This window comes from Phoenix dactylifera, chromosome 1 (genome assembly GCF_051530095.1).
Source record: "Phoenix dactylifera cultivar Ajwa chromosome 1, Ajwa_hap1_PhDact_Kaust_v1.1, whole genome shotgun sequence".
In the NCBI taxonomy this organism is placed as follows: Eukaryota; Viridiplantae; Streptophyta; class Magnoliopsida; order Arecales; family Arecaceae; genus Phoenix; species Phoenix dactylifera.
This window is the reverse complement of record NC_143190.1, coordinates 76253492-76280550: the sequence shown is the minus strand read 5'-3', so window position 1 is coordinate 76280550 and position 27059 is coordinate 76253492. Positions and strand designations below refer to the sequence as shown.

The 27059-nt window shown below is 40.8% G+C and overlaps 2 protein-coding genes across 15 annotated transcripts; both read left to right on the top strand.

The window, feature by feature from the left end:
- Positions 1-1917: 1917 nt before the first annotated feature.
- LOC103697701 (phospholipase D alpha 1-like) lies at positions 1918-5949 on the top strand. The gene is made up of 4 exons (XM_008779615.5): positions 1918-2172; positions 2667-2741; positions 3164-5126; positions 5220-5949. Exons 1-4 carry the CDS (start codon positions 2065-2067, stop codon positions 5651-5653), a joined length of 2580 nt encoding a protein of 859 aa, XP_008777837.1. The 5' UTR covers positions 1918-2064; the 3' UTR covers positions 5654-5949.
- A 7856-nt stretch (positions 5950-13805) lies between these two features.
- LOC120108138 (glucan endo-1,3-beta-glucosidase 14-like) lies at positions 13806-23699 on the top strand. Of its 14 annotated transcripts, none has more exons than XM_088712325.2 (5): positions 13806-14053; positions 14151-14270; positions 15226-15703; positions 15857-16213; positions 17656-17934. In XM_088712325.2, the coding sequence occupies exons 1-4, from the start codon at positions 13947-13949 to the stop codon at positions 16184-16186; spliced, it is 1035 nt and encodes a 344-aa protein (XP_088568451.1). In that variant the 5' UTR covers positions 13806-13946; the 3' UTR covers positions 16187-16213; positions 17656-17934. The 14 variants fall into 14 exon arrangements, 12 of the variants coding, with proteins under 12 accessions (XP_088568451.1, XP_088568444.1, XP_088568436.1 ...); XM_088712318.2 differs by having other exon boundaries at positions 13807-14053; positions 15794-16213; XR_015973930.2 differs by adding an exon at positions 22758-23699 and having other exon boundaries at positions 13809-14053; positions 15226-16213; positions 17656-17708.
- Positions 23700-27059: the final 3360 nt, after the last annotated feature.

Sequence of the window (27059 nt, the reverse complement as noted above, 5' to 3'; positions counted from 1 at the left end):
CTAAATTAATCACAAGACATTATCTCCTGTTTTCAGGAGGGGTCAATTCCATCTTGACTCACAACTGACTACGCAAGTACTTGACTGCACCCAGTGACCTTCCGTCACTGAATTAGAAATTCAGGTAGTCCGGTACCAAAGTACAGTGAGTTGCTTGCTAATCACAGGTTGCGGTCTTAGGTCAGAGGGCCAAACTTATACCCATATCCACTCGGAACATCTCTCGACAGTAGAGCGTTCCGAAATTGGTCACGTTTAGTGAAATGTACTTCTACACTTCACTTGTGTGGCATACCAGTGTCTCCACACTCCTTGGTTAAGAGGACAACCAACGTATATGTCACACAACGACCTAATCTTGATAATGTTGTCGTCCTAGTAACAACATATCATTTCGTCGCAAACAAGTTTAAGGACTCAAAGATAAATCCTCCTTTATCATAACATAAGTCCTAAGGACTTCATCATATAAGAGTTCATTTGAAGATGAAATGATGAATAATGCCAAATAACACTTTATTAATTTGTCAATTCATTTACAAAATTCAATCATCAATATGCTGACGATTGACATTTAGGATACAAATTCCAACACTTACTGCTTTCAAATACATAAAACTATTTGAATACGAAGTTGTATATTACTAATTATGTTCCTCAAAAATTAGGATCAAGCATATGTAGCAAGTGGTGCATGATTTGACTAAATGGCATTCATCATGTTTACTATATTGTGTAAACTGGATTTATGATGATATAGAAAGTTGCATTAAAAAAAATGAAGTTTGCAGCATGATCATGAACTTTATATATTATGATGCCATTATTCATCTTTCAATCTACTTATGAAGTAAGATTTATGAAAAGCATAATATGATTTATGAACTCTCAAATTGTCATATACGGCCCTCGCCAGCGGGTTATAGAAGCTTGGCATATGGCCCTCACCAGCGGGTTATAGGAGCTCGGCATACGACCCTCGCTAGTAGGTTATAGTAGCTCGGCATATGGCCCTCGCTAGCGAGTTATAATAGATCGGCATATGGCCCTGTCACGGGTAATAATAGTGACCATAGCTGCACTACCATCTGAGAGTATGGTTTTCAAAGTATAGAATAATGGCAACGTTTTATGATGCACATCCATATTTATGAACTTGCATGATTGAACATGCATTGCTTTATGACTGATTTAGATATATGGTATATGAAATGTTTTACTTTGTTATAAATGTTGTTTTCCTAAATAAATGCACCGGCATGTGGAATATTATGCTTGATCTGGTAAGATTGTACATGGTTACTTAGTGAGCCTCATAGCTCATATGATTTTCGTTGTTTTTTTTCCAAATAAGTAAGGTTGCTAGGAACGGGAAAAAGTAAAAGAAAAAGGGGTTTGAAGCATATATATACAAAATTTCATTTATGTAGCCATATAAATAAGTTTGGGTTGTAATCTTTCAAACTCAAATACTTGATTTAGATGCTCTGTACCTACTTTCTATTAAATTGCAAATGAAATTGATAAAATTTTATCTTGTTACATGTAATAATTATTGTTAACACGGGCTTCGTGTTATTGTGAGCAACACCCTATAGTAGTACGGCCGTGTCACGGGCCAGATTTGGGGTGTGAGAAATTATGATCCGGATCCGGGTCATGACAGTATCTCTTCCTTTATTCCTTTCTCTCCTTCAGAATTGCATTTCCCTCACAGCCTAGGAATCGTATCTCTTTATTCCTTTCTCTTCTTTAGAATTGCACTTTCCTCTTCATAGCGGGTTGTCCCTTTCTTCTCCTCATAAGTTTCTTGCATCAAAGACTAAGAAGAAAGCAATTTCTATTTAAAGCACTCTATCCTGGTTTCAGTACCTTTCTTGCAGAACTAGTTTCCATGCCTCGTAGGGTTATATATCCTAGAGGAGCTTTCCAAGCATACAGAACCCTGATTCACACCATGTTTTACCCTATTTAAGGTCCCTTTTCCGGGTGACTTATATTTTCATTTCCTGGGACAAGATCGCCTCCATTTATTAGTGGACATAAGCAAGAATACGTAAAGCGATGGCGCAGTATTTGCTACATGGAACTCTTCAAGCTACAATCTTTGAAGCAACGTCCTTATCCAATTCCAACACAATGTCCATGAGTGCTCCAAAACGCATCCAGAAGGTATGCATATTCTGAAATGCAGATAGATGTTGACAATAATAGAAGCGTGTCAAAAATTTATGTTTGCCACAACGTCTGTGTTATATTTGTATATAAGACAGCCTTTTGATTCCATGGACTGAAAATGAGCCCATTTCTTTGGATTTTAGTTCATCTCTCCCTGAATTCCTTCAGCAATTCACGTTCTTTTATTTATTTTATTCTCAAATCAAGCAACTCGTTAGTGCCAAACCTTGTCAGTTTTTCGTCAAAGCTTTTTGGTTTCAATATAAATTTATAAGGCACATATGCTTGGTCTTCAAAGTATTTTTCTTCTTTAAAATTTTATATGGGCGTCCATTGGTAAAAAGGAGTTTATTAGGCTAACATGATTATGAGAAATTATCTATTCAACATCTGCCCTGCAGCATGCTATTCTGTATATAGTTTATTTTTAGTTAGCTTTCTTAACACTGACTGGTTATTTACCATTTTCATCTGGCTGAATTTGGGAGGCACCAACCACGTCAAAGAGGAGGCTTCTGAGAAGATTATCATGGATCAAGAGAGTGTCATTCTGCGGCCGAAAGGTTTGATCATAATTATTGTATTATCCCGATTCCTCCACCCCCTCCCAAAAAAAAAAAAAAATCTAAAGTTTGGTTGCAGAATATGTATGTATAGCTAGCCAAAGCAGGGAGCAAAATACGGTATGGAATGGAAGAATGGTGAAGCAGAAATTTATTTTATCATTTTGTTGGAATTTCTCTGTTATCTCTTGGTAAACAAATGGGGATAATGTAAGTTTTTTAAAAAAATATCGAGATTGCATTTTTATTACTTTCATCTAGAAAAAATAATTATGTGGGATGGAATAGAATATAAAAAGAATATTTTATCACTTATTCTAATTTATTTATTTGACAGATTTATATTACTATTTTTCCCATATCCGAGATTTGGCGGATTGGATCATAATCTGATCATCTTTCGGATGTTGTGCGAATGGCAGCTTGCGGGGGACATCGAGGAGTCGGTGGGTCTCGGGATAGGGCCTGCGAAGCTCTACGCGACCGTCGACTTGGAGAAGGCCAGAGTGGGTCGGACCCGAGTGATCACGAACGAGCCCAACAATCCCCGCTGGTACGAGTCCTTCCGCATCTATTGTGCGCACTGGGCTGCCGATGTCATCTTCACCGTCAAGGCCGACAACCCAGTCGGGGCATCGCTCATCGGAAGGGCCTACCTTCCCGTCATGGATATCCTCGAGAATAACAACAGTGAGGCAGTGGACAGGTGGCTCGACATCTACCGGGAGGACGGCAGCCAGGTGGGTGGAGGCGCCCAGATCCACGTCCGCCTCTGGTATTGGGACGTGTCCAGAGATCCTTACCAGGGTTGGGGCCGGGGGATCGCCAGCCCGCGGTACCCGGGTGTCCCTCACACCTTCTTCCCGCAGCGGCAGGGTTGCAAGGTGACGCTCTATCAGGACGCCCATGTCCCCGACGATGGCCTCGTTCCCAGCCGAATCCCTCTAGCCGGCAACCGCTACTACGAGCCCCGCCGTTGCTGGGAGGACATCTTCGACGCCATCGCCAATGCCCGGCACCTCATCTATGTCACAGGTTGGTCGGTGTACACAGAGATCACCCTGGTGAGAGACCCCAGGAGGCCCAGGCCTGGAGGGGATGCCACCCTCGGGGAGCTACTCAAGCAAAAAGCCCGTGAGGGCGTCCGAGTGCTGATGCTCGTGTGGGATGACAGGACCTCACTAGGCCTAGGCCCGCTAAGGAAGGATGGGGTGATGGCCACCCACGACCAGGACACGTCCAGCTACTTTCGCGGCACGGGCGTGCACTGCGTCCTCTGCCCCCGGAATCCAGACGAGGGAAGGAGCTACGTGCAGGACCTCGAGACGGCCACCATGTTCACGCACCACCAAAAGACCCTGGTCGTGGATGTTGAGGTGCCCGGAAAGACGATGGCCGCTACGAGGAATGACGATGGGAGGAGGAGGAAGAGGAGGATCGCCGGCTTTGTCGGGGGCATTGACCTCTGTGACGGGAGATATGACACACAGTACCATTCTTTGTTCCGAACGTTGGGCACAGCACACCGCAATGACTTCCATCAGCCCAACTTTCCCGGGGCATCCATCCGGAAGGGCGGGCCCCGGGAGCCCTGGCACGATATCCACTGTCGATTGGAGGGGCGTGTCGCATGGGATGTGCTGTGCAACTTTGAGCAACGATGGAGGAAGCAGGGCGGGAGTGCAGAGCTGCTCCTGCAGCCTGGGTATGATCTGGCTCCCGACGAGGAGCCCCCTCCCACGGAGGACGAAGTAGAGGCATGGAGTGTCCAGCTCTTCCGATCCATTGACGGGGGTGCGGTAGCTGGATTCCCGGATGCACCAGAGGATGCCGCCGCGGCAGGGCTTGTCACCGGCAAGGATCATGTCATCGATCGCAGCATCCAGGATGCTTACATCCATGCTATTCGCAGGGCCAGGAACTTCATCTACATCGAGAACCAATACTTCCTGGGTAGCTCTTATGGGTGGAAAGGAAAAGCAGCTGACGGTGTCACGGTCGAGGACATTGGGGCACTACATCTCATCCCCAAGGAGCTGTCACTCAAAATCGTCAGCAAGATCGAGTCCGGGGAGCGGTTCTCTGTCTACGTGGTTATCCCTATGTGGCCGGAGGGCGTCCCTGAGAGCGGATCGGTTCAGGCCATTCTAGACTGGCAGCGTAGGACAATGGAAATGATGTACGCTGACATTGCAGAGGCCCTTCAGGCCAAGGGGCTCCGAGCGAACCCGAAGGACTACCTCTCTTTCTTCTGCTTAGGGAATCGAGAGGTGAACAAAGGTGGCGAGTACCAAGCCGAGGAGCATCCGGAGCCAGACACGGACTACAACAGAGCGCAGCAAGCCAGGCGATTCATGATCTATGTCCATGCCAAGATGATGATTGGTAATCATTATAGTTGATTTTGTATCAGTCGGTCATTGTCCATACATATGAACTAAACTCTAATCAAGTAATCCTCTGAACATTTGGTTTCAGTTGATGATGAGTATGTTATAATTGGATCAGCCAACATCAATCAGAGGTCAATGGATGGAGGAAGGGACTCGGAGATTGCCATGGGAGCATACCAACCAAATTATCTGGCAACCAGGCAGCCAGTCAAGGGGCAGATCCACGGCTTCCGGTTGGCACTATGGTATGAGCACCTTGGTATGCTTGACGACACCTTCCTTCGACCCCAAAGCATTGAGTGCATGCGAAAGGTAAACAAGATTGCTGAAAGGAACTGGGGACTCTACACGAGTGACATGCTTGTCAGCGATCTCCCAAGCCATCTACTTAGCTACCCACTAGGAGTGACAGAGGATGGCGAGATGATGGAGTTGCATGGGATGGAGTTCTTCCCCGACACCAGGGCTCGTGTTCTAGGCACCAAGTCTGACTACCTTCCCCCCATCCTTACCACCTGAAAGAAACAACCAGAGCAAAGAGCAAAGACACTTGTACCTACTTTTGCACTCTACCCACCTCCTATTGATCCTTCATAGGCCTGAGTAGCAGTGAGACCCCTATCTTTGAGGGAATGGTGATCACATGGTGGTTTCATTCGCACAAATATGTATTCAGGTCATCATTACAATTTCTAAACTTAAGTTCATCTATCATGAATGATAGGAAATATTGAAAAAATTAAAGATAAATAAGAGGGAAGTGGCTAGCAAGAAAAGTGATAAATAAAGAGAGGAAATGTTTATCGATTTAGGCAGGCGCTATCTTTAGAGAAAGATTCTCTGCATGGGTTACTGGGCAGTTTTCTTCCAAGGTACAATAATTCTTCCTTGAACTGTGCACCCAGTAGGTGATATTCAAAATTGAGTATTGCAACGATCACCCAGATTGAAAGGAGTTTTAAAGAGTTTAGAGAAGAGAAGTTTAAAATTTTCGAATTAAAAATCCTTAGAGACACCCATATATATATATATATATATATATATATATATATATATATATATATATATAAAACGTAAAGCTATCATAGATGTTCCTTGATTTAGGTCACTCAAATAAAGAACAACTAGCCCTTAATGAAATAAATGGCAAGAAGATTAAGTCAATCAAGTCATCACGCAAATATGATAATCCCATAGGAGCAAAAAAGGTAAGGATATAATAAAAATCAGATCAAATCTCTTTAGCTAAATTTGTTTAAAATAATAAAAAGTCGAATGAGATAAGGTACATTTTGACGAGGACATCAAAAAAGCAAAAGCCTTTACATGCTATGATATGCTATTCACATGGCCATATATAGTTAATCTTACCAAGTCATGCTACGTCATACATCATACACACACATATGTGGTGGCGCATCTCAGAAATTTTAAGATTTCTAAAATATCTATAGAAACGTTAACATAAAATTTATTGGACCGTCCATATCGATAAACTAGTAATTGATTGGGTTTCCCCTCTAGAGGAAGAGACTGAACGTAATGGTGGATGGCTGGTTGGGAGGCAATGAGTTTGTTGACTGTATCCATGCCTAAGGCATGCTCAGGCGCATAGAGGGGTCACAGCCCCAATCCTGACAATAAGTTGCATATTTATCACAGTAGAAGAAAAAGAAAATTTGTATTTTCTTCTTTCACAGTATAAAGGAGGATCAGCATTAAAGAAGACGCTGCAATGTAGTAAATAATGAATTATCCCTCTCAAGCGAATTTTTCTAAATAAGAATCTAGATTTACAAACTTCACTAGCGCTCTATAGCACAATGTCATTCTTCTTGTGTAATAGGATATATAATTTCAATACATAAGCCCATCTCCAAAGATTAATCATTTAATTAAATTTAATTTGTTTTCTTGACAAAAGGAATCAAATTTAACTTTGTGCTAGATATCCGAGTTTTGTGCACAACCAGTAAACTAGTTTAGATAGCATATGAAGATTACCCTAACATCAATGACCCCACATTATTCTCAAAAAACTTAACACATCAATAACTCCCAAACATGTTAGATTGCCAACGCATAACTTAAGGTTCTCTTGTACCATAAGGCATGGTAATTGGACAAAAGAATTACTTCTAAAGCTTAGGTCAATGGCATGAACTTCTTCTATGTTGCTTTGAAGCTTGCACTCCCTCCTTGCATCACCTTACCAACTGATGGGGGGCGAAATGGATCGTCCAGCCCACAGCTAAAAGGCCGCTCAGTTTTGGCCCAATAAACGCCAATACCGACCGGTTGAATTCTCGGTCCGGCCCAGAATCAGCTCGGCCTCGGACTTCGCCAAAAACTCCATCAGCCTTGGATATTCGCCAACTTGCCCGAACAAATTTGGGCCATCTCCAATATTCGCCGACCCACCCGACCGAGCTCGGGGTGCCCACTTCAGTAGTACGCCCTGACCCTCGAGCTCGGGGCGCTCCACCGAGCACACTTCGGAACACGGAAAGCCGAGCTGTCTTCGGTACCCGTCTAGCCGACCTTGCCAAACATATGATGCGACCTTTCAATGGGTTCGGCCTCACCAACAACTGCACCCATGTGTTCACCCACGCCCTCCTATGTGGCCGTACATTACAACGCCACAGTGCCACACTTCGATAGCTGGCCCTCGACAGTCAAAAGACAACACCATAACTACTCCGGCCATACCATGCTGTGACTGTCAATACCTTACCGTTCTCGAGAACAGACAGCACCACACGCCACCAACCAGCCATAGCTGCGCGCCATTCGGCTCAGAGCCACACCCCCTCTCATGATGAGGGCAAACAATGCCTTTGCCACCTGTGCCTCTCCACCGGAACTATAAATAGCCCGGTCAGGTAAATTCTAAGGGACTTTTTGGGTAGACCAAATTTACCTACCCTAACTTGATCGTCGGAGGGCCCTTACCGGAAACACCGGTGAGGCTTTGTGCAAGTCCGCCACCGCCGTCACGCAGAAAGTGGCCCCCATCTTCTTCTTCCAACCACCGGTGGCTTCCACGACTCCTCCGGCGTGTCACCATCGGGCCAAATTTGAACCACAACACCAACCACTCTAATTTAGGCCCTTGGCAGATGGGGTTAGCGACTTAGAATGCTCCGGCTAAGTTGAGGTTTGGCAACCTAAAGTAGATATATAGGAGAATATGGGTCCAACTGAAGTTGGTTTGACCAGGAATCAGAGGGAAATCTTCTTGCAACCAAGATTTGGTCTAGAGTTAAGGGTTTGGATGGGTATTCTAAAAGAAAGTTACTTCACTTATTTGTTGATCCTAATCAAGTTTCAAAGAGTAAGAGGAGTCAAGAAAGGATAAATAGGGGTGTCTACAATTCTATATTTATTGTTAATAGCAATTAGCAACAATAACAATATTCTAGCCACATGCTCTTCGACGGTAAATAAGATGAATCCACACATCGCATTCCTCTCGTCCGCTAGCTCTTCCATTAGCATTTGCCTCATACCATCTACCAGCCCTGATCCCTTTCCAATCTTCTATCTTCAGCCAGGGGCGGCCCAATACATTTGGGGGCCTAAGGCGAACTCATTAGAAGAGGCCTTTTTTATTATTATTTAAATAATAAATTTTTTTTAATAAGTATAAAAATATTTTAAAATTTTTATTTAAAAATAATTCGTCTAGCTTTTTGAGAAACAAAATTACTAATTAAACTTTTATACTCAAGATCCATTAAAATACTATTTTCAATCGATAATATAGCTAATCCATTTAATCTTTCTTGTGACATAGTTGATCGCAAATAAGATTTTATCAACTTTAATTTTGAAAAACTTTTTTCAGCAGAAGCAACTGTTACAGGTATTGTTAATAATATTCTATATGCAATGCATGCATTTGGAAAAGAATCTGTTTTTTTTATGAAACTTAAAATATCAATAGGAGTACTAGTTTCTGTTTGTAAAAATTCTTTTAAAATTTTTAACTCTGAAAACAGATCAATACCATCAATATCAGAATATTCACCATGCTTTAAAAAGTTTTCAAGATTAAGACAACACTTTTTCAAATCATCTTCATTCAAAGATTTTAACTTTCTAAAATTAAACAAAAAACCAAAAACATTTTCATATATGGTAAATTGTTCAAACCTATTTTGAATTGAAAAAATAGCTTGATCTACTATATATAAAAAGTAATCAATTCTAAAAGATTCTTCAGCTGATCTTGTTATCTCATCATCATTATTTTCATCAAAATATTTTTTTCTACGGATCATACGTTTTTCACGAAATATAGGTTCTATTTCCATTTCATTTGCAATTTCTTTAGATGAATTCAAAGCATTCATGAATCCATTTTTCCTATAACTTTTCAAATAAGAAAGAAGACCTTTTAATTGATCTATAGCAACATCAATATGCATGTCTTCAGATTGTAAAATCTTACTAACTGAGTTAACAGCAAACAATATATCGTACCAAATATTCATGCCTAATAAAAATTCAAAATTTTCAATCTCATATGTAGCTAAACATGTGGCTTCACTCTTTGTTTTAGGATCTTCACTAGTTTCTGCTAATTGAACTAAGGCATCTCTTATTTTAGGAGCTTGGTTTTTAATTGCTTTGACACTTTCAATACGACTTTCCCAACGTGTTTGTGACAAGGGTTTAAGAGTTAATGTGGATATATTATTTTGTAAAATTTTCCATCGTTTTGTAGAAGAAGAAAATAAGGTATAAATTCGTTGTATCACTCCAAAAAAAGATATAGCCTTAGGACATGAGTTAGCAATATCACATAATACTAAATTTAAGTTATGACATCCACATGGTGTGTAAAACGCTCTAGAATTTATATCTAATAATCTTCTTTGTACACCTTGATGTTTTCCTTTCATATTAGATCCGTTGTCATACCCTTGTCCTCTTATATCATTAACCTCAAGTTTATATTTTTCTATTATATTTATAAGTTCATTAAAAAGACCCTTTCCAGATGTATCATCTACTTCTAAAAATTCTAAAAAATATTCTTCTACTTTTACTGGACTTGTTGAAGTATCTACACATCTTAAAACTAGGGTCATTTATTCCTGATGGCTTGCATCAGGAGTGCAATCAAGTATTACAGAAAAGTATTTTGCTTCTTTAATCTTTTTAATTATTATAGCTTTAATTTCATATGCTAATATTTGAATCAATTCATTTTGAATATTATGACCTAAATAATGATTGTGAATTTCACCATGTTGAATGCGTCGAATATGTTCTTGCATTACTGGATCAAATTCTGAAATCGTTTCAATAAAACTTAGAAAATTTCCGTTATTGCTTTGATAGATCTTTTCATTCTTTCCTCGAAATGCTAAATTATTTTTTGCAAGATTTTTTACGACAGCAATAATTCTCAATAGAACTTTTTTCTAATGATCCTTCTCTTGGTTTATTTGTTCTTGAAGACTTTTATCAATTGTATTATTTTTTAGCAATCTCACTTCTAAATCAATCCATCTATTCATGCTAATGATATGTTCATTAGTTGTTTCATGACTTTTAAGCTTGATACCTAGATTTTTCCAATCCTCACTTCCTTCATTGACTAATTGACTCGTGCTAGGCTTTGAATTAAATAATTTACAACAAAAACAATATACTCTATCCAAATCTTTCGAATACACTAACCATCTTCTATCATATTTTTCACCATTAGGTAACTTACGAATGTAATATATCGTAGAGAAGTGTCTATTGTTTTCATCCTTAGGAAAATGAAAATCATAATCTCTAATTGGACCTCTTTCCACCATTAGATCTCTAAATTTTGTATCAATATTTTTCCATTGACCAGGATCATAAAAATTTGTAGAAATAGAACTAGTTCCACAATCTTTTTTCTTGTTTATCTTATCTCCATCTGATTCTTCATAGTGCTCTTCACTAGATAGTGTTTCACTAGCAATCTCATTTTTTAACTCTATTTCGGGTGTCTGTTCTGTTGCTAATTCCTGAGTTGAATTTGATGTGGTATTTTGTTTGTTTGTAACAACAAATCTATCTAGAGCTCCTTTTTGAGATTGAATGAGTTTATCGATTTTTCTTTTTTTTTTGAGTTTTTCATACCCACAGTCATATTTTCTATTAGACATTTTAATCTATAAATAATATTATCAAACTAAGAAATTAAAAAAACACCACAAATAAATCAAAATATAAAAAAGTTGATTGTGTCAAGAAAAACAAACTCGGATCCGACAAGTAGTGCCGAACTTAATTGTGTCGAGAAGAGGCCGAATAGTGCCGAACTCGACGGCGAGAAGAGGCCGAACCGCCGAAGTCACAACCAACCTACATTTGGACCCAAAAAAAAATCAATTCTACTGTCTCTAACTTGACTAAATAAAAATTAATTGGATCAAAAGATTAATTAGTAAAGTAAACTAGCTTAGGAGCTAACAGAGGAGAGACGGTGGATTAGATTGTCTGATTCTCACCGGACACCGGGAATTGGGAATCCAATTTGGGATCAGCCGATCAGTGATTCAGACACAGAGACACTCAGTGAGACAGTGAGGACTGAGGATGGTGGATTTTGGTCCTTGGAGAGTTGGAGTGAGCCGAGCTGCCGAGTGCGGACTGCGGAGTGCCGAGGAGCGGAGGAAGCCGGAGCGGCGGAGCCCGGAGGTCGGAGCCTTGGAGGAGCCGAGGACGGCGAGGAGAGCTGGAGTCTGGAGAGGACTCCTCTCAGAGGAGATCCGGCCGGCGGGCCGGCGGCTAGCCACTCGCCCGGTCTTCCGTCGGCCGAAGCCCGAAGGTTGGAACTTGGAGGACGGGAGGAGCTGACAGCCGAGGACGGCGACGTCGGGCGTCGGCCAGGGCCCAGGAGAGGAGATCCGGCCGGCGGTCCAAGAGCTGGAGAGGAGATCTGCCTTCTTGGAGCCGGAGGATGAGGACCGAGCCACCGAGGACGGAGCCGGAGGAGGAGGGTTCTGCCTTCTTGGAGCCGGAGGCCCGGAGCCCGGAGGCCGGAGGTCGGAGGCTCGGAGCCTCGGAGGAGCCGAGGACGACGAGTCGACGAGGAGAGATGGAGCGGTGCTGCGAGCCTGCGAGTCTGCCGAGAATGGAGAACGGGAGATTGGGAATTTGGGATTTGGGAGAAGGTTCACTGGTTCACCTATAAAAAGGAAATCACCGGCGGCAGAGAACTGAGAAGGGGGGAGAGAAGGAGGGAAGAAATGCCCGTTGCTTGTCATTTGTCACCGTAGCCGTTGCCCAGCCACTCTGCCGTTGGGGAGACGCCGAAGGCCGAAGGAGATGCACTGTAGCCGCTGAACTGCCGTAGCCGTCGGCCGTCGCCCACTGCCCAGCGCCCAGCTACGACTGTCACTCTAGGTCTCTAGCTATCGGAGATCAGGAGATGGATGGGAAAGGCAGAACGGCTCAGGGGTGGGGATGTCATCATGTCAAGGAGTTCCAGGCTTCCAGAGTTCCAGCTCGGCTTAAATAAAAAAAAAAAAAACTATGCTGTGGGCTGTGGCGTGTGGGAAGTGGGGACCGTGGGGTGGGGGCGGGGGCCTTCCGTGGATTGGGGGCCTTAGGTGACCGCCTCAGTCGCCTAAGGCCCGAGCCGGCCCTGTCTTCAGCACATGCTTTGTTTACAATGTGGTAGTCATATCATATGTGAACCCCCATCGCCTAAAAGCTACCGCTCGAATACATGTATGCAAGTCCTACTCTTTCTACCCTTCTAGCCCAAATGAAAGTAGATTTAGTGGACTAGACTCAAAACGAAAGGCGCACAGTTTAAAAATCTAGCTACATTTCTAAGGCCCTCTATATGACTTTGCAAAACAAATTTTGGATTTATGAGTGTTGGTTAGAAATATGCACATTTAAAGATCCTATGACATTTTGCCTCTAAGTATGAGATAAATAATATACAAATTAGACAACGTCTAATTATATACATTTACTAATGTGACAAACTATCAGTTATAACTTTTCTTATGAAGTCAGATAATTAAATAGATTTTTAATGAAAAATCCAGCTACTAATGTGACTAAGAAATACATGATTTCCTAAAAAGCGGTACTTTTGGGTACCGGAAAACTTGGCCTAGCTAGGAGGCTTTTTCTTTTCTACCTTTTCTGAGAGGAAATACCTTCCACGCTAAGAAAGAAAGAACCCCGCAACAGCTCATACCATTCAAGCGACCTTTTTCAATTTGAGTTGGTGCCTTTTCCAAGCTCATCTAAACTATATAATTTTTTGGAAAATGAATATAGATCAATGCGACTGGTGGTCCCCGCTGAATTGTGGAGCCGCACTCAAATCCTAAGTGACATCAACTATTTCGCTTATCGTACCAATGCCAGTCGGGCCAAGTGCGCCACACCAATCATCGTCACCACACCAATTACACATCTCTTTCCTAGCTTTCTTCAAACGCTCGTCTCCATGATGAGAAATCATATTATGCATCGCATATTAATTATATAGCCGTATGGAATATCGATGGCCTTAGATCTTATTTATCGTGCGCGTATTTTGGTGATGGATCCATAAGAATGCGGCCTGGGTTATACGGCTATATTCGGTGCATACGGCGGCAGCAATAGCAGGGCTCACGTTTTTTTTTTTTTTTCTAATTTCTTTTTCTTGAGACCGTCCAGATGGGAGCCGCTATCGAGTCTCCGTCTTGCTTCTTTCGCTGCATTGGTGGCTTTGTGCGGAGCCACGCAAGGTTGTCAAAAGAGCATTTACTGATGCACCGACGTGAGGCCGATTGACGTTAGCGAGTGAATGTTTTGTGAAGAAGGGAGAGACAGAAGGGGAAGGAAGGCAAGGCAACCGCGAAGAAGACGAAGATGCGGCGGTCATCGTAGTGGGGGACTGGGTTTAGCTCTTGGGTGTCCATCTCTCGCTCTCGCTCCCTCTCCCTCTCCCATCTCCTCTCTCCCTCCCTCGGCCGGGTCTGGAGGATTCCTTACTTCTGGCTCCTCCCAGGTTGCATCCACATGGACGGCGACGGAGGAGCGGCGGTATTTTTCTTTTGTGGACCAAGAGGAGCACCGGTGATGCGGGCTTGCCGATGCTTGTTCATCCTTCTCCTCTTTCTTTACGGCGGTATGTATTTCTGCTATGGACCTCCCTTCCCCCCTCTTTCTGCCTCTCATCTTCTTTTTTTGTGAGGGTCAATCTGGTTCCGTCTCTCGTTGCTGTTCTCTTTATATTTGATTCAGCGGCACAGGAACAGGATTCATTGTGCATTCCTCCTCCTCTTCTTTCACTCTCTCTTTCTGTCTATTCGATTCGTTAGCGTAATAGGCATGATCTAGCTCAATTTGATCAAGATCGCCCCCTTCTTATCGATTCCCGTCGACTTGTTCTTGGAGGGAATTCTCTGTCCTGCTCCGCCTAGAGCTTGATTTCTCGGGCACATATGCACGAGTTATTCATGGGCTTTCTTTGGATTTGCTTCGAGACCATAACAGGTTCATCTCGATTTTCGGGGGGGGGGGGGGGGGGGGGGTGTCTTTCTTTTCTCCTTCTCTCCTGGTCCACCGCTTCCGAAAATCATCTCTTGGCTCATCCCGACTAATCGGTTATTATTTTCAGCAATTTACTTTTACCTTCCAGAGGTTTGCAAATTCATGTAATAATTTTGTTCTCCTCTTCGAAACTAAAACTAGTTGAGTTCGTGCAAGTTCTGTTCAAAACTTAGGATCCTTAGTTAATGCCTGATTGTATCTCTGTTATCGCGTACCTTCTCCTTTATCCACTTCAAACATAAAACATCGGCCAGACCATACTTCAAAGTTACATTCTTTTCTTTTTTTCTTTTTTTTGAAAAAAAAAAAAATCTTTAGTTTTCTTGTTGAAAGGTGAACATACTCAGCTGGCATTGTATCACTGTTTGACTAATCATTACTCAGCTGGAAATAGTTTTAAGTTCAGACATTGGAGAGAATTATCAAATTTTCAAGTCGATACACCCCAGCTAGTGAAGTTGCTTGTGCTGTTGTGCAGGCCTTGTGACAGTTCAGGCATTTACTGGCACTTATGGAATAAATTATGGCAGGGTCGCTGATAACATTCCTCCCCCTGAAGCTGTTGTGGCATATTTGAAAGAAGCAAAGATAAAGAATGCTCGAATCTATGATGCAGATCACAGTGTTCTGGAGGCATTTAAAGGATCCGGGCTTGAACTGGTGGTGGGAATTCCCAATGAATATCTTAAAAATATGAGTACGAATGAAGACCAAGCTGTCAACTGGATTAAGGAAAACGTGCAAGCATATTTGCCTGACACACATATCAGAGGGATCGCTGTAGGGAATGAAGTGCTGGGAGGATCAGATCAGGAGCTGGTAGAAGCTCTTTCTGGTGCTATCAGAAACGTATATAATGCTCTGAGTAAGCTTCAACTGACAGATGTCATCGAAGTCTTGACCCCACACTCTCAGGCTGTGTTTGATAATTCCTATCCTCCATCATCATGTACTTTCAAGGAGAATGTTCTCCAATACATGAAACCAATCTTGGATTTATTTTCAAAGGCAGGATCTCCCTTCTTCATCAACACATATCCATTTTTGTCCTACAAATATGACCCCAATAATATAGATATTAATTATGCTCTTTTCCAGCCAAATCGTGGAGTTTATGATGCAAAGGCTGATTTGCACTATGACAATATGTTTGATGCTCAGATAGACGCAGCATATGCTGCTTTGGAAGCAGCTGGGTATGAGGAGATGGAAGTCCGAGTTTCTGAGACAGGTTGGGCTTCTAAAGGGGATGAAGATGAAACTGGAGCTACCGCTCAGAATGCAAGAACTTATAATTATAATTTGCTCAAGAGGCTAGCCAAGAAGAAAGGGACTCCACGCAGACCAAAGATGGTAGTAAAAGCATATGTTTTTGCATTGTTTAATGAGGATTTGAAGCCTGGGTCAGGTTCTGAGAGGCATTATGGACTTCTGAAGTCTGATGGGAGCATAGCATATGATATTGGATTTTCTGGTCTGACACCTTCATAATCATCCTCATCTCTCTTATCTCTTAAGGTATGTAATTTATGTCATACCCTCTTTTTTCATTCAACATATGCTTATATCTGACTTTTAAATTTCATGTTATGATTATTAAAGTAATTCTTGTCAAAAGAAAAAAAAGAGCTTCTTAAAAATCAATCTGTGGTATTGTTATACCGAGCTAGTAATGAATCTTTATGTCTCTTCAAGGAATATATGTCACTGTAAGCTTTACAGTGTGCCTATAGAGCATCTGTGTGCGCAATTGCTCACTCACTTATTTGGTCTGAAGGAAATTTTTGTGGTGGCTTATGGTAGCACATGTTCCTGACATTATTAGTTTTCCTTATATATTCTGGAAGAAAGATCGACCATCAGCTACAATAACTGTAGCATAGCATAGCACACACCCAAATAGATATCAGGTACTGCATGTGCTATTGTCATTGTACCGGAAATTGATTTTCTTTTAGTCCTGACTGTTGTATTGCTATTCTCATGTTCTCCTTTCTGGAAGTTTCTTTATGTGGTTTGGAAGGTATTGAGAAAAAGGAAACCTACTAGATGGTGCGTTCATAAATATCTATTTGTTTGCACCTTGTATCAGTATGCGTATCTAGCACTTGTATACTTTTGATATTATGGCAGTAACAGATTGTTCTTAAACATCATACCTTTGAAAGCCTTATTAATTAGTTCTTTGGCTGTTGTTATTCTGGTTAAGATTACTTTTATGGGTTGTTTGAATGCTCACTTAATTTGTCTGTGGAATATGCCTTCTATAGAATCGTGGGAAGAGCTTAGATGGTGGATTTTTTTTTCTTTTTCCTTATTCGGGAAAGCCTGGTAGGTGCTGCCATTCCATTATCCCTTTTTTTATCAAAATAGATCATCCTAAATTTTAAAAAGATAAGGTGCACACCAGAAGTTCCCCTTATCTCTCAGCCTCTTCTTTCACATCTACTCTCTCCTCACCAACTCCCGCTCTTTATATAGCAGTATCAAGCAGGTAAAACTATCAAGCATTAAACAGGCATTTCTGAATTAAATGGTAGAGCAACTTGACCTGTTATCTATCAACCCATTGAGCTGCTTTGTGTCAGTAATTGGTTTTTCTTGGGCAAGATATGAAGAGCATTAGTAGAAAATAGACAACAGCAGGGTGCCAGAGTATTGCTGGACATACTAGGCAAAAAGATTTTAGAAAAGTTTTGCAACCTTAGCAGCCCCTTTTGGAGGATTGTACAATGGATTGATGTCACAGTACTAACAAACGAGTTCAGAAAGGGAAAGGCATCTAAGAAATGCCTGTTAATATTGACCATATTTAAGTTGACGATCTCTTTATCTTCTGTTAGTGTGTTCAATTCTTTATCCATGTGGTTCTGGACAGGTGCTTGGATGCTTATAAAATAGAAAAACAAGAGACTACTTCTACATACCTGAACATCTATTTGTTATCTGTAATGAAGCAGGAAGGTCTGTAGCAGGATTTTGCAGTAGTGGAGGGAACAGAGCCGGACAGAAGGTAATCTGCAATCTTTTTACATGGAGGAACTCAAACATAACTGGTTGTTAGCATGCCGAGTTGGGACACTGCCATCCAGGACAGGCCTGTGAAGTGTTATGATGTGTCCATGTTTGCTGTTATTCCAATTTTAATAATAATTTCCACTGTTGAAGTTGATATCTCATGGTTTCTGCCACCTTCAGTAAAATCATTATCTTCCACATCTTTGTGTGGATCCCTTGCATTACGAATCTGGTGACTAGCTTTCATTATTTATGCATGGTTAGCATTAGTCATACGCACAACCCTTAGGCAATCTCTTTACGCTGTCAGTTGGCAGGCATAGTCCAATTTCCTAGTCCAACCGTTAGACATCCATTTCTAGTGCATCAAATCATAATGTAACTGAACTCTGACCTACAACTAAAGTCCACTGAGGCAACAAATCCACTCTGTCCAGCACTACACTAGACTCTTGCTTCTATGCTTATTATATTGTTCCCTCTACCTTGCTTCCCTGTCCAGACCTTCTGGTAAGCTACTCTAATCCCCCATGATTGCTGCAACATTAGGATGGAGTACATGAATACCAGAGGGTGAACTTATGTTCAGCATGCATGGTTATAAGCCATTACAACATTGTTTACAATATTCAGTTATAGATAATGTTGTTTGATGATAATTTACTGGGCAAACCTACTAAAATTGTGTATTAGATGTGGGTCTTTTTTATTCTTACTTCTCTCTCTCTCTCTCTCTCTCTCTCTGTGTGTGTGTGTGTGTGTGTGTGTGGAAATGTCTAAAAAAGGAATTGCATTGAAGTTAGCTAGTATGTACAAGGAATTGTCTTGGACTGGCAATCAGTAAGTTATTCATTGTATTAGCCACCAAGAATACCTGGTTTAATTACTTGCATCAGTCTCTGTACTAGTCAGGTACACGGTTTCATGCCAACACACAGCACAGTAAAATGGATCTGTTTATGCATTTATGTTTTTCTTTTTTTTGTTTCTTTTATTGTTCCATGTATCTTTTTGATGTTGTTTTCCAGTTTAACGTCGTTTTAAGGTTCCTGGCCCTAGAGCATATAAAAAACCTAAAATAGTGCAATTGCTGCCAAAAATTGGTCGGTAGCACATGCACATATTCAGTATAATGTAATACTACTTTTAAAAAATATACTTTTATTGTTATATTTAATTATTTTTAATCCATAAATAGAACATGCTTCAAAAAACTACGGCAACATGTAAATCCATCTAGATCTATGACATATTATGAAACCATGCCAAAAGGAGAACTTTTGGCATGACTTCCTTCTATTTTTTTTCCAACTTTCGCCTTTTTGGCAAAAATGGAAAAAGGGGGAATGACATGATAGGATACCAAAAAAAAAAAAAAAAGAAATCGAGCTCATACAATTTGTTCTCTGTCCATATTTTGAGAAACCAAGAAAAGGAAAGCGTCTGCAGCACTTTTCACTCAGTATCAACCCATACTAGTGTTGAACTGGCTAGTGCCTGTCTATACTGCTTAGTTCAGGTGATACTGAGCAGTACAGACTCTCCAGTTTGCCCTGGAACCTGCTAAAATGCCTGTTGTATGTACCAATTCCCTGCCAGATCAGTACAGTACATCTCATACCACTTGGTTCAGGTTGGTACTTAAAATGTTGTTACTAGGCAATTAATTTCACTTGAGTTGAATCTAATTCTAAGTGATTTAGTTCCAAGTCATAATATTATCATGTTACATATATGGGTAGTCAATCTTCTTCACTGTTGATTGACTAAAGCTTTTGACAGCCACTTATGTTCTCCAACTGATGAAGTTTGCTATGAGGAGCAAACTGTAAACATCATAGGAGAGATTTGGCTCCCATTTTTAAAGACTTTCTAGCAAATATTGGTTTGAAAAAAATGGAGAATTATTTGACCTTTCTCCTTTGTCAATGAGCTATCATTTCTACTTGATGTATGGTAGCAAGAGCGAAGTGTCAAGCAAGGATTTAGATACCACATGCTGCTCCATGTCGATTATAGTTGCAATGATGTGTGCACCATTTATTGTGCCCGCTGATATGTGGCACAAACTAGGGCGTAATTCACTGCATAACATGACTTTGATATGCACTAGTTTACTATCCTAAGATTCCTTTCTTTTTGATTTAGACCATACTTAACTACTTTGTAGGTGACTTAGAACTGTTTACTGGAGGAAAGATGAAGTCAGCTACAAGATCCTAGCACCATCCATCACCTGTGCATATGTCTGTTTGTATGTTGATTGCTATCTATCATGTGGGATGCAGAACCTGGTTACCTAACACAATCTTGCATGCAACTCATCCATGTCATTTACAACAGAATATACTGGAGATACTTTGATAACAGAATCAATAAAGTTGAACAGGCCATGCATAATCATGATACTTAATTTACCAAGTCATTGGACAAGCAATTCTGAGATATAAACTACCAATGTACAAGTCTTGTTCATATAAAGTTTCAAGTGTCACCAACAAATCACAAAATAAACTAATAACCAATACATCATATGGTGTGTTGAAACTTGAAACTTAAAAATGGGCATGCTGCATGTGGCTACTCGTTAGTCTTCCTTCTTGATATCTGTATGTAATCTAACTACTGTTTCCATGTCGAATTTTCCTTTGTATGTTCAATCACATTAGGAAAAAAATGATGCATTAAAAGATTCATGTGAGTGTTGGCATACATGAATTGGTAGGTTACATATATAACTTAGAAGATTCAAGAAACACATTAATGTCACAAGCAAAGTTTCTATTAATAAAAGATACAAGAATTAATAGCAATAACTTATAATAGCTTGATCTTTGATCCTAAGATTGGTCTTTCAAAACTGAAAACTAAACTGGACACTTCCAAAGAGGCCAACTTTGAGCTCAAATGTAACAAAAAAGAACAAAAAACAAAAAAGTCTATGCATGGCATCCATATGGGTTCATAATATCAAAGTGGAATGTGATACATTATGATATCAAACCTGTTTGTTAGCTGATATGGACCAGCATGTGTTGATTTACATAGTGCAATGATACATATGGGTATAAATCAGTACCTACCAGCATCTTAGGCCATGGTTCCAAGTGGTGCTGGTGTGGTAGCAAGGTCCCACAACCAGTTCCCATCCAAGTGCTAGATCCCAGCCACTGATAAAGTAATTTACTCCCTAGCCGGCTGCTTGGGGAGTCATGTGCTTCCTTCTAACATCCTAATTGAGATAATTCACTGATGGAATGACTGTCCAGTTCCTCATTGTATCTGGGTTGTGGTAGCACTGCTGCTAGGCTGCTACCTTGTCTTTACAGGAATTCCTGCTTTAAGGGTGTATAATGTTTCTTATATATCTGTGCTAACAAGATGAGCATAAAATGAATTAGTAATTGCTGGAAATTAATCAGAAGAGTGGAGTACTGTAAACATTACGTAGTGATTCCAACAAGAATGTAACTAAACTTAGTTGGTAAGTCAGTATTTAACTCCAGGCAAGTAAGTAGTCCTGTGGACAATTCATAAAACATGTGCATATCTGGTACTTGAGGAGGTCAATCTTTCATGTTGGAAGCTACTTCTAAGGCACTCCACCTCGTCTATAAAGGATAGGAAATTGAGGAAGAAGAGGGCTATAGCAATAAACACGGGAACATAAATTGACTAAAAGATGACTTTCGTAGAGCATAGGGAAAACCCGCTTACATAGGGCAATAACCTGGTTTTTATTGAATATCCTTTTCTATGCTTGTCTTGTATTGAGGTATACCGAAGATATGAGTCAAAGCAGGTGATAGAAGGGGTTGTGGGGGATTTCTTTTCTTGTTTTTAAGCAAGCTTCAAAGAGTAGGGGGTTCACATGTTTCTATGACCCTCAAGATGTATCGAGATGGATACGTAGAGCAAGAGCTCTTAAAGGCTACCTGGGCTAGCTTCTTCATTCTTCAATCAGGTGTGGGTCGGGCTTCTTCCCTTATTCTACCTTAGCTAGCTTCTTCATTCTTTGATTAGAATCAGGCGCAGGCTTCTTCCCTTATGTGTTATGACATAGATAGAGCCTCCTCCTTTGATCCACCCATTGATTGACTATGAGGGGGTTGTTTGCCTTTTGAATCGATAATAGAGTAGGTTTGATCTTGCTTTCTCAGTCTTTCTCTAATTCTAGTCATGTAGTAGATCCTGCTTCATTTGGCTAAAAAGAGGTGTTTATGGCTGTCATATCTGCCCTCCCCCTTCTTGATTCATCCATTTAGGTCAGAATGGATCCAGGGAACCTGTCTTGGGAACAGCCCACACTAATCACAGTAGGAGTATAATCTCTGAACTATAGCATTTCATCTCCCTAATAGTAGTAGGAGGAGGAAGAGGAGTGGAAGGCTTAATATCTGGCTTGATCCAATAGAGTCGGAAAACACAGTAAGTAGATGCAGATTCCACACATTGCTGCAGACTGGGTGAAATAGGCATGTTGAAAAGAACATGTAGAGGAGGAGGAATTTGGGTTTGAATTGTGGGTGTTTAGATTGCAGTTATTTATTCAGTTCCAGTGTTTGGACCTTTAGGATTCCTTTCAACTTGTCAAGAAGAAATCGTCATTTATGAGTATAAAATTGACGTGTAAGAGCTTTATTTATTTATACCTTTTTCTGTGTCGAATGTTGTCCCTATATATGTCCTAATCATGTAAGAGTTGAAGTGTGATAGCCTTCTTGGCAGAAACCAGCTTAACAGCATTGGTGAAGAAAGTATTAATTGGTATTATAAAGGAAATAAAATATAAGTTATTTCTCGTGATTTTTTGCCCCAACAGTTGACTAGAGTTTGTTATAAAAATGACTCAGGATCATTGGTATAGATATTTTTAATCATCATAAATGCTATGATGTTCCGTGTTCGGTCACTTTTGTGCTGTTGCTTCCTCTGAGCACATCTTAGATGCCTGGTGGTTTTTTATTATTTTTTTAATTTCTTCCTGCTGAACCATCTGTTTCCCTTGTGTTTTTTTTTTTAACCCCAAGGATAATGCATGCAGGATATCCATGGTCAAAATTGGGTAGTGCCTTACCCCATGGTTTTGGCGACTTGTACTGTAGCCATGCTTTTGGTTTTGATGAGGTAACCGAATCAATGTTGCTTTTTGATGCCAAACCATCATTAGAAAGCTGTTCCTTGGGTACATGGCAATATGTTTCTTTTGGATATATTCTCTCGTTACAGTGTTCATTACCCATTCAGAAATTCTCACTAGGTATGGATTGCATTAAACCATTCATGGATTGCTTAATCATTTTATTTACTGAAGCAGCGCACTCTAATGCATGCCTGTATAAACAGGGTTAATGATTCTTGGAAGTAGAAATAGTCAAATGTGTAAGTGCTTGAATTATCATAAAGTTGGGTTTCAAAGCCAGACTTCAAAATTAGTCCTATGATATATTTAAAGGGTGGATCTGGGTTTCAGGCTCTCCCAGTTAGAAAGTTTTCGATAAAATGAGTATGTTTTTACCTCGGTAGGACATTTTCGGCATCAACCTTTCTCTTGTATGTGCTAGTTTGGTAGATCTCAACACCACTGATATGCCTCTTTCTGATCATTTTTTTTGTTACACTTACCAGTCTCGCATGCAAAACGGCATGATAGTCCAAAAATCCTTTAGCTTGCCTGACTGTTGTGCTTGTTCCAAGGAGAAGAAAACCCATGTTGCAGCAGGATGGTGTTGAGCTTAGCTAGAATATTGCAGTCTAGGTGATTCATAGCAAGGGGTGAAGCTTGGGAAGATGTGTTGGACTGAATCACTATCTTATTAGGGATGATATGACCTTGTATACTCAGTTATAGTTTGTCATAAGGATCCCAAGTAAATAAAATGTTGTAAAGATAAATGTGAGAGTGACATTCATTGTGAATCCTAATAATGTTAATGGAACATAGTGTGACATGTTATGCCAAGATAATAATTCGAGGATTTCCAGATATAGAGGTGTCGGAGCAATTTCTTGTTGGAAATCTTACTGTGTGTTTAATTCCATGTTACAAACAAGGTTTGGTAATTTTAAATGATCAAATTTACAGCGGAATAGGCTCTGATGGGCAGCAAATTTATAAATTAGTTCTCAAAACTGTGTGTTTGTTCATATTGTCCCAGTTATCCCACCAATCACGTATTATCAAAAAAAAAAAGAATGATGATTTATACTTGCTGATTTTCTCGGAATTAATAAATGAACAATTTTAAATTTAATGTCTAGAAAAGGTGATCAGCTCACGAATGCTAATCAAATTCTAGTCTGACAATTAAGTAACAGGTTCTAGTGCTCAGATTCTTTGCCCAAAAGTTTCACGCAATCGTAGGCCCAAGATTTTAATAGGGCATTATTCTCTTTGCTGGATGCTGCATAGCTTATATTTGTTGTAAATTTGAAGGAGCCACCATTGGATGCGAGAGAAACATGTCTATTGGCAGCCACCACTGGGATTGTTCATAGAAGTGAGCACCCGTTCGCAGCCTGTGAAAGCTATTTATAAAACTAAAATAAGCGGTAGGAATGTTTGACGGAATTAGCCCATCCTCGTGCAGTTTCTGAATTTGAAATGATATGGCTCCCACCATTTCAATTTTTGTTCAAGAGTTTGGGAAGATAGGTTTCATGCGATGAGATTTTTCTGTTAAATAACATTGCAAGATTGGGAGAGCTTCTCAAGGTTCTGTTCAGGTTGGGGCGTGTAATCTTTGCTAGGTTCCAGTTTCGGATGTTGAGCGTTAACTCTGCTGTATGTTGATCTTACAATTTTGGAGCCGTATTACAAGTATCGTCAGTGAATTTGTGCGTAGAACTGTTGGATGTGTGAACCCCACACAGAACCTGTCAATCGGACTTCTCAGTTGCAAGACCCACAGGATCTGAAGTTTTTAGGGAAAGAACAATGAGGCGGCGGCTTAGTTTAGTTAGAAGATGAGAAGGGAGAATATACTATGGACAACCTCGAGTTGCACGTCCCTGTTTTGCTTTTTACTGTCCATTGGTGCAAATCATAGAAAAAAAAAGTAGTAGATAACTTATTAGAGTTTCTGTCATCAGAAAGCATGGACGTGTGACTACAGCTGTGTATTCCTTGTTAGATTTTCTGAAAGGAAGTTCCCCGATCTAGAACAGTAAATCGCAGATGTCATCAATTATTGACAGCCTGATCTGATTTAGGGCTTTGGTGCCTTGCTGGTCCTTTTCCATCAGTAAGCATATCTGCATTATATGTTGAGCAAATGTTTCAATACAGTTATATGTTTGCTTGCGACTATTTGGCTTGGCGTTTGGTTGCCCGTCTGTAAGAGGAGATGCAGGAAATTCACAGTAACCTCGACTCCCCGCTAGCAAAAGTCACTTCCCCAATGTTTGAGCCCCGTTTCCCTCAGAACGTACAGGAGCCAACTCTGGGTTACTTCAGGTTACTTCGGGACAACCAAACACTTGAAATAACTTCGCACATACTTGAAATTATTTTGGATTGGATGCCGACTTATGTGCAACCAAACAGACCTATATGCATCACTCTATCTTCTGTATCATAATAATATGGCAAAGTTTATATTAATCTAAAGTCGCAAGATATATTCATTTCACCAACAAAAAATCATCCTCGATTAACCATGTGCATGTGCTGTGTTTCTCTTTCAGGCATGTCTAGTTGTCAAGAAATCCATTCGGCATATTACACAGCCTTATCCCCTCATGTAGAGAGGTTATTTATATATTTCAAACCCGTGACCTTTAAATTATAATAAAATAATCTTATCATCGCACAAATGCTAATCCTCTAAAATCCATTATAAAGGAAAAGAAAATATATTGTTTTTCCATGTGAGATGAATGTTTTTCAACGACGTCGAAAATTGCCCATTTCTTATTTAAACAAACTAAAAACTACGTTGTGCTTGGCATCACTTTCAATTTTTAATTTTTTAAAATTAAAATCATTCTTTAAAAAATAAAAATTTATTTTTTTTAATAGTTTACTGGAGTTGTGTCTTAGAATAGTGGTGACACGATGGTGGTGGAAAAAAGATGGTGGCAGCAGTGGTAACCCGTAGCTGATGGTTGACGATGATAATTAGCAGCAAGTAGCAATGTTGGGCAGCAACTAGCGATGGCAATGACTAGTAGTGGTCAGGGACAGATTGTAGGTGGTGGTGATAGAGATAATGGTGATGGCCATGGACAATTTTAGATATCAAAAATGGAAAAAAAAATTCAAGAGCCTGAAAATAAAAACTAGGTTACCAAATACCATTTATGCATCAATTTCTATATTTGTTAAATCCTAAAACTTGAAAATTAGAAGTGATGCTAAACATAGAATATATTCATCGAAAAATAATATTATGATTGATGTTGATGCCACTTTTACAGTCTTTAGGAAACAAAATTGAATTTTTTTTCAAATTTTTTGAAAATATAAACAAGTCTATTTTTAACAACATAAAAACAAAATTCTACTATTGACCGCAGTGGCGGTGGATGTAGTGGCAGCAAGAGGACAACGTGGGGGTGAGAACAGCAATAGGAATGGCAGCAACTTTGTGATAGAAGTAATGATGATGACAATTGTTAATACTACCTGTTACGGGGGAAATAAGCCGCCATGCCCCACGTGACCGGCACGCGCGCCCAGGAAGACTACGGCTGCCCTTTGATCCAGCAATCCGACCCCGAGTCGGATATCCTCGGCTCCGCAGCCCGACCCCGAGTCGGCTGCCCTTTGATCCAGCAATCCGACCCCGAGTCGGATATCCTCGGCTCCGCAGCCCGACCCCGAGTCGGCTGCCCCTTGATCCAGCGCTCCGACCCCGAGTCGGAGATCTCTTGATAACGACAGGCTATTCCCCAGAGGCACGCCGCGGCCTCCTGCTCCACTACTCCCTGCAACGGCTGTATCCGATGCTGCTCCACGATCTCCTGCATCAGCCGTACAAAGCGGAGCCCCACTATGCCCTGACGTGGCCGTACCCGGTGCTGCTCCACGACGCCCTGTAACGGCCATGTCAGTGGCCACACCATCGTGCCCCACGATAACGAACCCCCCTGAGAGACCCCCCAGCCAGGTATATATGCGGCTGGGGGGAGAAAGGGGGGGGGTGAGCAATATCTCCCAGAGCACTCTCTTACTTGCGATTATCACCTCTCCTCCTCCTCCAATCTCCTCTGACTTGACCGTCGGAGGGCCATCACCACCCTGGTGGTGGTGCAAGGCTTGTTTGCAGGTTTCTTGGCGGAAGGTGGAGCGCAACCAACACCAACCAAGACAACTCAGACGGAACCCCGTTCACACCGCAGTGCC

Excerpts from the sequence above, each read along its gene's own strand:
- LOC103697701 (XM_008779615.5), top strand. The coding sequence starts at position 2,065 with ATGGCGCAGTATTTGCTACATGGAACTCTTCAAGCTACAATCTTTGAA. Across the intron at positions 2,173-2,666 it reads CTCCAAAACGCATCCAGAAG|GCACCAACCACGTCAAAGAG; the intron begins GTATGCATATTC and ends TGAATTTGGGAG. Across the intron at positions 2,742-3,163 it reads TGTCATTCTGCGGCCGAAAG|CTTGCGGGGGACATCGAGGA; the intron begins GTTTGATCATAA and ends TGCGAATGGCAG.
- LOC120108138 (XM_088712310.2), top strand. The coding sequence starts at position 13,947 with ATGTTTTGTGAAGAAGGGAGAGACAGAAGGGGAAGGAAGGCAAGGCAA. Across the intron at positions 14,054-14,150 it reads GGACTGGGTTTAGCTCTTGG|GTTGCATCCACATGGACGGC; the intron begins GTGTCCATCTCT and ends GGCTCCTCCCAG. Across the intron at positions 14,271-15,225 it reads TCTCCTCTTTCTTTACGGCG|GGTCGCTGATAACATTCCTC; the intron begins GTATGTATTTCT and ends AAATTATGGCAG.